The sequence below is a fragment of the Bombina bombina genome, chromosome 6, assembly GCF_027579735.1.
Source record: "Bombina bombina isolate aBomBom1 chromosome 6, aBomBom1.pri, whole genome shotgun sequence".
NCBI lineage: Eukaryota > Metazoa > Chordata > Amphibia > Anura > Bombinatoridae > Bombina > Bombina bombina.
In genome coordinates, this window is record NC_069504.1 from 501,875,114 (window position 1) to 501,888,231 (window position 13,118).

General features: G+C 40.0%; 1 protein-coding gene across 3 annotated transcripts in view; it reads right to left on the bottom strand.

The window, feature by feature from the left end:
• Positions 1 to 13,118, bottom strand: part of TRIP4 (thyroid hormone receptor interactor 4) — a 238,059-nt gene that overhangs the window by 203,439 nt on the left and 21,502 nt on the right. For all 3 annotated transcript variants that reach the window (XM_053717377.1, XM_053717376.1, XM_053717375.1), the window contains exons 6-7: positions 5,435 to 5,564; positions 4,958 to 5,173 (exon numbers count right to left, since the gene is read on the bottom strand). In XM_053717377.1, the coding sequence (XP_053573352.1) occupies positions 4,958 to 5,173; positions 5,435 to 5,564 (346 nt within the window). The remainder of the gene's footprint in view (positions 1 to 4,957; positions 5,174 to 5,434; positions 5,565 to 13,118) is intronic.

Below are 13,118 nucleotides of genomic sequence, written 5' to 3' on the forward strand. Positions count from 1 at the left end.
ACATTAAATCTAATAAGCTATTTTAGCATACCCAACTAACGGGTTTAAACAGAGTGTTAAGAGCTGACAAGTATTGTATGTGAATCACAACACTGAACATTCCACGTACATACGCAGAAGCCACCCATTAATTGTGGGTAACATAAATAATAATTACTGAATAGAGAAAGTGGCAACTTCCCTTTAGGTGGAATACCAAGTGGTACACAAAGATCAACATAGGGGGCAAATCCCCCAGCTACAACAGTATTAATCTTTTAGATATGATATATTGTACTCAAATTTCACTACTCCAATAGATAGAGTATGCTACCCTCAAGTAGATAGTATTGGGTTAAACCATAATGTTAGAGCTGTACCGACATATGGTTATTTTGCAACATGCAGGGACACTTGTGTATAATATAATATATAAATCGATACTTTACTAACATTACTATAAGTAGAGACTACAGAGTAACTTTTTTGTATATTTATATACACCCAATAATTTAATAAGACTTCTTGTTACAAGTGTGTATTTATTCAAACACACTTGATACAACTACACCACAGTAGTCTACAAGCACAATATATGACCTACTTTACTAGAATCTATTAAACGTTAACAGGTTAATTACTACTCCTCCAGCATCTGAGAGTGTTTTTAAATCATTTTCCAGGTTTCTATTTTAAATTTGACATAATAAAAGTTATGTTTTAACGTTGAACACGCAAGCTCACTAGACTATCAGTAACTCTGATTTGCCTTAAGGAATAGAATCTTGTGTACTTTTTACAGATGTACCCTACATCAACCCCTTAGAGTGCTATATATGTAGTCTGTTGAGTTAGAGTTTCTCTCTACTTTAAGTTTCATATGTTGAAAACTACATAGCACCTTTTCAAGCCCAAATATTTGTAAGGGAATAATTCCCACATGCACTAAGGGTGACAAGGGATTAGTAGGGAATCCTAAGTATTTAAGCTACATTAGGCTAGCAGTGCCGTTGATACCCCTCTTTTCCAGCAAGTGGAAATACATAGCGGAGACCACTACAAAATTTCGGACCTGCGCCAGTCGAGACTGGGATTGTGCTTTTGGAGCCAGGGATAACCCAGAACAACCGGAAAATTCGGAGAGTTTATCACCTGGAACTGGAGAGTTTCAAAATGGAAAACCCCAACAGCCATGGATAACGGAGCAGTTTCATGAGTAACGAGTGCGGGTTGAAGGGGCCTGCCATCAATGGCCTCAATAGCAAGCAGAACGGACCAAGGCAAAACAGGAATGGAGTGCTTTGCTACAAAAGCACTGTCAATTAAATAGCCCGCAGCACCGGAGACAACAAGAGCCTGGGTGACTATGGAGGAGTCCACCCAGGAAAGGACAACCGTGACCAAAGGTTTCTCATTTAGCGGTTCCAGGGACGAGCATAAACCACCCAAGGTCTGCCCCCGGGACCTTAGGTGTAAGCGTTACCCGGCCGTGTAGGATAAGATTTCAAAAGGTGGCCCTGTAACCCACAATAGAGGCAGAGCCCCTCCCTCCTCCTAAAGGCCCTCTCCGCCGCGGAGAGACGTGTGAATCCCAACTGCATCGGCTCAGCAGTACCTGGTGACTCGGTACCAGGAGGCATGGGTGGGAACAAGCACGTAGGAGACAGGAGGCTTCCGCAAGTGCTCCTTGAAAAAGGGCCTCTCACTTAGTCTGATGTCAATTAGGATCAAAAAAAGACACCAATGCTTCGAGATCTTCTGGTAAATCTCTGACAGCAACTTCGTCTTTAATCGCATCAGAGAGCCCATGAAAGAAGGCGGCAACAAGGGCTTCATTGTTCCAACCTACCTCTGCGGCAAGCATGCGAAACTCAATGGCATACTGAGCAACAGATCTTGTACCTTGCTGAATGGACATGAGTCGTTTAGCAGCAGAGGAGGAGTGAGGTGGAACATCAAATACCCTTCGAAAGGAGGCCACAAATTCAGGGTAATTTGAAATCATAGGTTTATTAGTCTCCCACAAGAGATTAGCCCAGGCAAGAGCGGTGTCAGAGAGTAACGAGATGAGAAATCCCACCTTAGCTCTGTCAGAGGGAAACGTCTGGATTAACATCTCAAAGTAAATGCCCACCTGGTTCAAAAACCCTCTGCACTGATTAGGATCGCCTCCATATCGCCGAGGTAGAGGTGCAGAACTGGACATGCTCCTGGTAGGACTAGGTGCAGCAGCTGGAACGGGAGCAGCCATAACTTGCGGGACACTTTGGTCCAAATGTGCAGAGCGAGTCAGCAGGGTTTGCAGGGCTAGTGCAAATTGATCCAAGCGGTGATCCTGTTCATCCATCCTGGAAATTATGGCAGGTAAAGGTGGATTATCAGCACCATCAGAATTCATGGCCCTTGCGTAATGTCAGGGTGCCAGGAATCAAACAGACAAGAAGTGCAAAAATAATCACACCTTTATTAGTAGCAAAAAAATTATAAAAAGTCCACAAAACAAATAAGCCAGGAATCAAAGTCAGACGAGCCGAGTCAGGAGCCAAAGCGAGTAGTGAGACAAACAATGCAGACAACATAAGAATGTACCTGAGGTGTACGGAAAAAGCCTGCATTTAGGACGTTATCAATCATGAACACTTAGGAATAAGTGATTATCCCTCTGATAACTACGATAAATAGCATATAGGACCTTATAAGCAGAGGTTAACAAGAGTATGAAACTCAATAGCTACTAAATATTCGGTCATATCCTTGCTCAAGCTATTTTTAAACTCAGGGGAAAAGCCATTTCATATAAAGGGATAGTCAACACCAGAATTTTTGTTTTTTAAAAAGATAGATAATACCTTTATTAACCATTCCCCAGTTTTGCATAACCAACAGTTATAATAATACATGTTTTACCTCTGTAATTACCTTGTATTTATTCCTCTGCAAACTGCCCCTTATTTCTGTTCTTTTGACAGACTTGCATTTTAGCCAATCAGTACTGACTCCTAGGTAACTTCACATGCATGAGCCCAATGTTATTTATATGAAACACATGAATTAACAACCTCTAGTGGTGGAAAAACTGTCAAAATGCTTTAAGATGAGAGGTGGCCTTCAAGGTCTAAGAAATTAGCATATGAGCCTACCTAGGTTTAGCTTTCAACTAAGAATAACAAAAGAACAAAGCAAAATTGGCGATAAAAGTAAATTTTAAAGTTGTTTAAAATTGCATGCCCTATTTGAAACATAAAAGTTTATTTTGGACTTGACTGTCACTTTAACTGCATGTAATAGACACTACTATAAAGAATATTATGCACAGATACGGATATAAAAATTCAGCATAAAACCTTTTAAAAATGTACATAGGCTATATTGGATACTCAAAGGGGATTCAGACACAAAAGAACTCTTAAGATTAGATAAGAGGTGAGAGGATGGGAGGAGATAGGAGACAAAATACCTACAGCAGGTCATGGAACGAATAAAGCAAAAGCAACAATTAACAAAATGGACTTTAGTGCAATTCTGACATTTTATTTATGATACATACATATATATATGTGTGTGTGTGTGTGTGTGTGTGTTAACCTGTATTTAGCTAATATTGAAAAAAAATTCAATGTTCTAATTTGATACGACGGTATGAATGACATGTTCATGTATATTTCATGTTTGGCTCTACAAAATGCTTCTATGGACTCAATAGAAGAGGAGATCTTTCTCCCAACATTTAGCTCAGGGATAAGGGACAATCTAGCGGAACAATATTATTATTCACACTATACAATCCGTATTCTTATCCAATGACAAGAAGTTCAAGAACTGGATTTATTGGAACAACTTGTACTATGTATACCAAAGGTACATTGTTTTTTGTTTTTTTATTGAATCAAAAATGTTTAATAAAAAAAAAGATTTAAACATAAAAATGTACCTAGATGCTTTCAATTTAGCACTGTTAATGAGTTTAGGCTGGGACACCCACTGAAAGGAGCTGAAAGCAAACCTTCCCCTCTCCCCTGCATATCAAAAAATTCATTATACAAACAGAAGCAAAACTTTGGGGCTTGGTTAGGAGTCTGAAAATCAGTTGAATGTTATTTAAAAATAAGCAAAACTAAACATTTTTACAAAAACACCCCCCAGATGGGCTATATAAATGTATCATCTACAAAACTAAAATATTTATGTACAAAAAGGGGCCTCTAGATAAATTTCCTAAGCATTCGTATATCCAGTACTCTTTCACTTCATTCGCTCTTCTAACATTTAACTTTTCCTTATATTTATAATGAGGTGCAGTAGTTGTAGTCTTCCTCATTTAAAAAGTGTAGCATGCACATTTCTATAGACTGTTTATTTCTATGCTGACAGCTATACGTTAGCTTTAGCTCAATTTTCTCTTTCTTTTTATAGGTTCATAGCAGTTATGTCTCTGTAAATATGTAAAGTTTATATGCTATATGGTATATATTATCACACCATAGATGTTCCAGATCAATTGAGCACAAATCCTTATTGTTTACAGTATTTTCTTTAGAAGTATATCATATGAGATCCAAGAGTGGTCTCCTTATTTCAGTACACCCCCTGCTGAATGGCCTATTGAGAAGTTTAGGTTTTCAGTTTAGGTGGTATATTATTAAAGGGTATTTTTATATAACTATTTCTTTAGACCATCTTCTACAAAATAGAAAAACAAAGTTTCCATTGTTTTGGTTGGTCAAATAGTGGATTACAGACATCCCTACTGGTTTATTGACTTGATATAAGTGACTCTTGATGTGTGCACGGTGTCCTCTGTATTTCTTATTTGTCTGTATGTTAAAAGCTTAAATGTCAATAAAAAAATACAAGAATAATAATAAAAATACAATTTTGATATAGTAAAATAGAGATCTTCTCCACATATACTGTATCTACTGTTACACTGGAAAGAGGTTCCCTTGTTACAAGTTCAACTTTTTTTTTTTAGTCTCACCTTTTATGGTAGGCTGACAGATCATCGCCCTCATCCAGAATTTTTCGCCCAGCAAAATCAATGGTGACCTTCCGGCTGAGACGAGATGCATGGCGCAATTCCAGCAGTTCCTGCTCCTTAATACGAAGAGTCTCACGCTCTGCTTGAGAAAGCCACTGGTTTGAGTCCGTAGAGAAGTAATCTGATTCATCATCAATCACATGAGTACGCCGAACACTGAAGGAAGTGTGTTTTAACATAATGCCAAAAAGAAAGAAGGAAAAGAAGGAAAAAAAAAGAATTACCTAATGGGTTAGGAAGTGTTTTTTCTGGTGGGGTCCCAATTATTGGGGCTTTACAGGGCTGTGAGGAGTTTAGGCGACCCCCAGTGCCATTGAATTAACTAGGTGATTTCATATTATAATGAAAATTTTTTTTGATTGCATAAGATCGATTATAGATCACAAATTATACTGCACTATAACCTGTGTAAGGTACCTTGTCTTGTCATACTCCAGGAGCTTGTCACGATGTTGCTTTGCTTTCTCTAAACCTTCCTTTAACCTTGCATTCTGTCGAGGAAGAATATCCATCATTGAACCCTCTGTCTTTAAAGAGTTCTCAGAGCCTATTAAGAAAAATATTTCTTATGAGATTTTTTTAAAGAGTCTTGATCAGTTTTTGGGAGCTTAGATACAGGTACAGAAATCTCCCTATCTAGAGAAATATACCCCCCTTTCATTCTGTGCTTCCGATCATTTGTATGCTTCTTAGCTAACAGGAACAGATAGCAAAGATTATCTCAGCAAAAAGTAGGTTTGTTTTTTCAACACAAAATTATTTTTCACCTTTTTCCCCACTATTTTTGCTTGGCGACATTAGAAGGTCCTATGAAAGATTTAGGGCCATATTACAAGTGGAGCGGTATTTAATGTTCCCGCTCAAGTGCTAACTCTGCCAGAAGTAAGCTTTTTTCATGCGTCAGGTAGCACTCCTATTACAAGTTGAAAGTAAACTGTTTTTGCTTGCGCTAACCTGTTGAGAGTAAAAAGCTCAACGTAGAATATCGCACGCGCAATAACATATTCCCTCAAAGAAGTTAATGGATTAACACCCTACTCGCGTGCAAACCCCATTGCATATTCTGAAGTGTGCTAACGCAACATGAAAAAGAAAATTTATGCTTACCTGATAAATGTATTTCTTTTTTGACACGATGAGTCCACGGATCATCTTAATTACTAATGGGATATTCACCTCCTGGTCAGCAGGAGGCGGCAAAGAGCACCACAGCAGAGTTGTTAAATAGCTCCTCCCTTCCCTCCCACTCCAGTCATTCGACCGAAGTTAGGAAGAGAAAGGAAAAGCCATGGTGCAGAGGTGTCTGAAGTTTACAATAACCCAAAACCCGTCTATAAGAGCAGGGTGGGCCGTGGGACTCATCGTGTTAAAAAATAAATTTATCAGGTAAGCATAAATTTTCTTTTTTAAGACACGATGAGTCCACGGATCATCTTAATTACTAATGGGATTTAATACCCAAGCTAGAGCACACAGATGATATGGGAGGGACAACACAGGGAACCTAAACAGAAGACACCACTGCTTGAAGAACCTTTCTCCCGAAAACAGCCTCAGCAGAGGCAAAAGTGCCAAATTTTTAAAACTTTGAAAAAGTGTTAAGAGAGGACCAAGTTGCAGCCTTGCAAATCTGTTCCATAGAAGCTTAATTTTTGAAAGCCCACGAGGAAGCAACAGCCCTCGTGGAATGAGCTGTAACTCTCTCAGGAGGTTGCTGTCCAGCAGTCTCATATGCAAAACGTATGATGCTGTTCAGCCAAAAAGAAAGAGAAGTAGCCGTAGCTTTCTATCCTTTACGTTTCCCTGAGAAAACCACAAACAAAGAAGAAGACTGACGAAAGTCCTTAGTCGCCTGCAGGTAAAACTTTAAAGCATGGACCACGCCCAAATTGTGCAAAAGTCTTTCCTTCTTAGAAGAAGGATTAGGACACAAGGAAGGCACAACAATCTCCTGTTTAATGTTCAGATCAGAAACAAACTTAGGAAGAAATCCTAATTTGGTACGTAAAACTACCTTATCCGCATGGAAAATAAGATAAGGAGACTCATACTGTAAAGCCGAGAATTCTGACACTCTCCGAGCAGAAGAAATAGCCACAAGAAATAAAACCTTCCAAGATAATAACTTAATATCTAAGGAATGCATAGGCTCAAATGGAGCCCCTTGAAGAAGAACATTGAGAACTAAAATTAAGACTCCATGGAGGAGTAGCTAGTTTGAACACAGGCCTGATCCTTGCCAAGGCCTGACAAAAAGATTGTACATCTGGGACATCCACCAAACTTTTGTGTAACAAAACAGATAATGCAGAGATTTGACCCTTTAGGGAACTCGTCGATAAACCTTTCTCCAAACCTTCTTGGAGAAAAGATAAAATCCTAGGAATCTTAACTCTACTCCATGAGTAGCCCTTGGATTCACACCAGTAAAGATATTTACGCCAAATCTTATGGTAAATTCATCTAGTTACAGGCTTACGAGTCTGAATTATGGTCTCTATGACCGAATCAGAAAACCCCCACTTAGATAAGCGTTCAATCTCCAAGCAGTCAGCTTCAGAGAAACTAGATTTGGGTGAAGGAAGGGCCCCTGAATCAGAAGGTCTTTCCACAACGGAAGTCTCCAAGGTGGTAGAGATGTCATCTTCACCAGATCTGCATACCAAATCCTGCGAGGCCAGGCCGGTGCTATGAGGATCACCGGGGCCCTTTCCTGCTTGATTCGAGCAATTACTCGAGGAAGAAGAACAAACGGAGGAAACAGGTATGCTAGGTTGAAGGTCCAAGGGGCCGCCAGAACATCTATCAGTTCCGCCTGGGGGTCCCTGGATCTCAACCCGTATCTCGGGAGCTTGGCATTCTGTCGCGATGCCATGAGATCTAATTCCGGCTGACCCCACTTGAGAATCAGGCTGGAAAACACTTCTGAGTGAAGTTCCCACTCCCCCGGATGAAAGGTCTGCCTGCTCAGGAAATCTGCCTCCCAGTTGTCCACCCCTGGGATGTGGATCGCCGACAGACAACAAAAATGGGCCTCGGCCCATTGGATTATTTTTGATACCTCTGTCATCACCAAGGAACTCCTCGTTCCCCCCTGATGATTGATGTAGGCCACTGATGTTATGTTGTCCGACTGGAACCTGATAAACTGTGCCAAGGCTAACTGGGGCCAGGCCAGAAGAGCATTGTAGATCGCTCTTAGTTCCAGAATGTTTATGGGTAAAGCAGACTCTGACTGAGTCCATATTCCCTGAGCCTTTAGAGAGCCCCAGACTGCTCCCCACCTTAGAAGGCTGGCATCTGTTGTCACAATCACCCAACAAGGTCTGCGAAAGCATGTTCCCTGGGAGAGATGATCCAGAGACAAGCACCATCGTAGAGAGTCCCTTGTATCCTGCTCCAGGAGAAGACGAGGGATAAAGTCCAAATAATCTCCTTGTGAATGGGAACATGTAGATACGCGTCCTTTAAATCCACTGTTGTCATAAATTGACCCCCTTGGATCAATGGAAGAATGTAACGAATAGTTTCCATCTTGAAGGACGATACCCTGAGAAACTTGTTTAGACTCTTGAGGTCTAGAATTGGTCTGAAGGTTCCCTCTTTTTTGGGAACAACAAACAGACTGGAATAAAACCTCAGTCCCTGAATTGGAACGGGAACAATCACTCCCAGAGCGGAGAGGTCTCCTACACAGTGTAAGAACGCCTCTCTCTTTGTCTGGTCTGCAGATAATCTTGAAATTAGAAATCTGCCTCTGGGAGGAAAAACCTTGAACTCCAATTTGTATCCCTGAGACACTATTTCTATTGCCCAGGGATCCTGGACATCCCGAACCCAGGCTTGAACAAAGAAGGATAATCTGCCCCCTATCTGATCTGGTCCCGGATCGGGGGCATGCCCTTCATGCTGTCTTGGAATCACCAACCGGCTTCTTGGACTGCTTTCCCTTGTTTCAAGACTGGCTGGGTCTCCATGTTGGTTTGGCCTGTTCCTGCTTAGAAGAGGAAGAGTTTCCCTTGAAGTTGCGAAAGGAACGAAAATTACTCTGTCGTCCTTTTTGTTTAATTCTCTTGTCTTGCGGGAGAAGATGACCCTTACCTCCCGTGACATCTGAGATAATCTCCTTCAGATCGGGTCCGAACAAAGTCTTCCCCTTGTATGGAATGGCTAGACGTTTAGACTTAAAAGACACATCCGCAGTCCAGGGCTTTAACCATAAGGCTCTGCGGGCCAAGATATCTTCGCTCCCAATTTGATAACTTGAAGGGAAGCGTCCGAAATAAAGGCATTTGCAAGTTTAAGAGCCTTTATCCTATCCTGGATCTCATCCAGAGAAGTCTCAGTCCTGAAGGCCTCAGATAATGCATCAAACCAATATGCCGCCGCACTAGTAACGGTGGCAATGCACACAGCCGGCTGCCACTGCAAACCCTGGTGTATATAAATCTTCTTGAGTAACTCCTAACTTTTTATCCATAGGGTCTTTGAAAGCACAACTATCCTCTACGGGAATAGAAGTTCTTTTAGCAAGGGTAGACACTGCTCCTTCTACCTTAGGAACCGTTTGCCAAGCCTCCTTAACAGTATCGGCTATTAGAAACATTTTCTTAAAAATGGGAGAGGGAGAAAAAGGGATACCCGGTCTCTCCCACTCCTTAGAAATGATTTCAGTAGCTCTTTTAGGGACTGGAAATACATCAGTATAGGAAGGAACCTCAAAATATCTGTCCAGTTTACTAGATTGCTGAGGGACAACCACCACTGTGGAGTCATTGTCCAAGGTAATCAAAACCTCCCTAAGAAGTAAACAAATGTGTTCCAGTTTGAATCTGAAAGATACCACCTCCGAGTCAGTCAGGGGTAATAAACCCTCTGAATCTGAAATTTCTTCCTCAGAAGCTACTGTAGCAATCTCCTCTTCAGGCTGTTGGGAGGATACGTCTGAAATTGCGACAATGGAGACCGATACCTTGCTTACCGACTGTCTGGCCATTCTCTTACGCTTACTCTGTAACATTGGAAAGGCAGACAAGGCATCAGAAATAGTTGACGACATAAGAGAAGCTATGTCTTGTAACAAAATCTCCGCAGGGACTATAGCGGAAGTGCAGGGCACTGCTTGTGAGGGCGGTAAAATTTAGGACGTTTGGGGAGAAAGCTGCGGCATAAATTGACCTTCAACATTAGACTCTTGGACAACATCTGCCTTAGAGGAGATTGGCTCTGAAAAATTGTTATTTCTATAACTTAAAGTCCTTTGAATACATGAAGGACAGAAAGGGATTGGTGGTTCCACATTAGCATCAAAACATAAAGCATAGGTAACATCTTGTAAGTCCCCTTGGTCCATGCTTGCACATAATTTTTCAATATCCAATAAAAAATTTACAAACTAGATTGAAAATTTTATTGTAAAAAAACATTACTGTCTCTTTAAATTTAAAACGGTTACTTTTCCTATTTGCTGCAAAAATGACAAATTAACTTTTCCTATGTATATAACAAGCATTATCTTTGTCCCAAAAAACAAAATAACAACCTCAGCTGAAGTGCTCCTACCTGACCGGAATATCGTTAGTAAGCTCTCAGAGCGATGTTCTTTCTTTCAATAATGCTTGAAATATAAGTCCTGCAAAACGATCCTTTACTTGCAAGAAAAGAACAACTCCGTGTCTGCACTACAAACGCATGACTCTCATGCGACTCTAGGCCAGACTGGGTAAACTGCGCACTGAATCAGCCCTGATAGCTCTACTGAATGGCACCAAAAAAAAAAAAAAACGGAAGGACCGCCCATCGTGGGCGTGTCCTAATATCACTGTGAAACCACCGGAGCCAAAAAGAAAACCCTCAGAGTAAAACACCGCTTTCTCTAGCCCCAGTGCCCTGTTCCTCAAACTGCCCCAAATAACTTTCTTACCGGAAAGCAACCATGTCCCCACATAAAGCACTGTCAATCTTAAAATAGCCCTTTATGTATGTAATGTGCTATAAAAAAAAAAAAAAATAATTCTGAGTCTTCTGCCTGGCAGTAAAGGCAGCTCTCAGGCTTGAGAGGTCCTGTCTCTTACATTAACCTGAGGAAAACAAAATGCTGAGTGAGCAACTACCTCAGACTGAAGGATTAGGGCAGGAAGTAAGTTCTGGGAGGTGCAGTGAGAATTATGTCCCACAAGTTCCCAATGCTTTAAAGCCACCAAAGCTCTACTGTAGAGACTGATATGGACCACAGCTACACCCTAGGACAAAGCAGCACTCTCTGGCACCACTTTAAAAATAATAAACTCTTGAAAGAAGAATCTTATCTAACACCTCACTTTACCTCTTCCTATCACTAACGTAGGCAAAGAGAATGACTGGAGTGGGAGGGAAGGGAGGAGCTATTTAACAGCTCTGCTGTGGTGCTCTTTGCCTCCTCCTGCTGACCAGGAGGTGAATATCCCATTAGTAATTAAGATGATCCGTGGACTCATTGTATCTTAAAAAAGAAATATGAATATTTCACATTCCAATGTTCCTCACACAGCAGATTATGTTCTATTTATTCAGAGGCAACTTCAAAAACACCATGGAAAGAAAAACCTTTGAAATGAAAATGATAATGCACTTCAACTTGCTAAATTCTGGACTAAATGTGGACTCTGGTATTATCAATACTTTTTGTAATGTACTTTCATATACTGTAGTCAATTACATTGTATATTCCACCCTCTCTATGCATAGGTACGCAGGTAAGCCTATGTCCACACTTTTGTCATTATTATTATTCCCCTTTGTTTTCCCTTTCTCCTTTTTTGACTATCCTATATTCCCCTGTTTACATAATTTCACATCTTTATACATATTGATTCTGTGTTGATATATAACTTTATGTCAGTATATGCTTTGTGTATAACCATATATTTCATCTGTCTATTATCCTTTACTGACACTATCTACCCCTAAACCCATATCATGATGTTTACAACCCCCCCCCCCCCCCCCGCATTCAGACCTCTGTAACACTTTCTGTCTTTATAGCCATCCTATGTTTTAAGATATAATCTGTAAATTCCATCAAATTGGTCAGTATTGCTTCAGACTTGAAAAAGGAAGACATTCTTCCGAAAGCTTGTCATCTTATAAATGTATAGTTAGTCCAATAAAAAAGTATCATTGCTCGATGCAATACTCGTTATTTCTAAATCTCTGGACTAAAAACGGCTACTCCAATCAACGTGAATATATCTTTTTTTAAAATACAAAGAACATACTCTGCTATAAAACATTGGAATGTTAAATAATTAAAGTAAATACACAGTATAACAATTTATTAAATAAGAATATTGCATAAAATATGCTTTTTCATGTTTTCATCTACTTAAAGGGACATATTACTCATATGCTAAATCACTTGAAACTGATGCAGTATAACTGTATAAAGCTTAGAGGAAAATATCACCTGAGCATCTCTATATAAAAAAGGAAGATATTTTACCTCACAACTTCCTCAGCTCAGTAGAGTAAGTTCTGTGTAAAAAGTTATAGTCAGCTGCTGCCCAGCTGCAGGTAAAAAAATAAAAAATGAAGAAATGAACAGCAGCCAATAAGCATCAACGGTGCTGAGGTTATGAACTCTTTTACTGTGATCTCATGAGCTTTCACTTAACTCTCATGAGATTTAATAGTAAACTTCCTTAAACCGAATAGGGAAATAAGATGACTGTTCATGAAGCTCACTCCCTTAGCTGTCCCGGGACAGACATACTGATTTGCTCCTTAGAAGTCCTTTACAATGGGATGTGGCTACTGAGGAACTTTTGAGGTAAAATATCTTTCTTTTTTTCATAGAGATGTTCAGGTGATATTTTCTAGTCAGCTTTTTACAGCTATGCTGCATCATTTTTAAGTGTTTCAACATTTGGGTATCATGGCCCTTTAACTGCAAAGGGCTCTAATGCACTTATATGTGTATATATGTCTGTAAATATTTTTTCCCTAGCACCTGAGACCTCATATCTTTGAGCCTTTATATCTTTTTTTCTTAAGCATTTTCTTTTATTAAAGGGACACTGAACCCCAAAACAATTTTGTGATTCAGATAGAGCATGCAATTTTA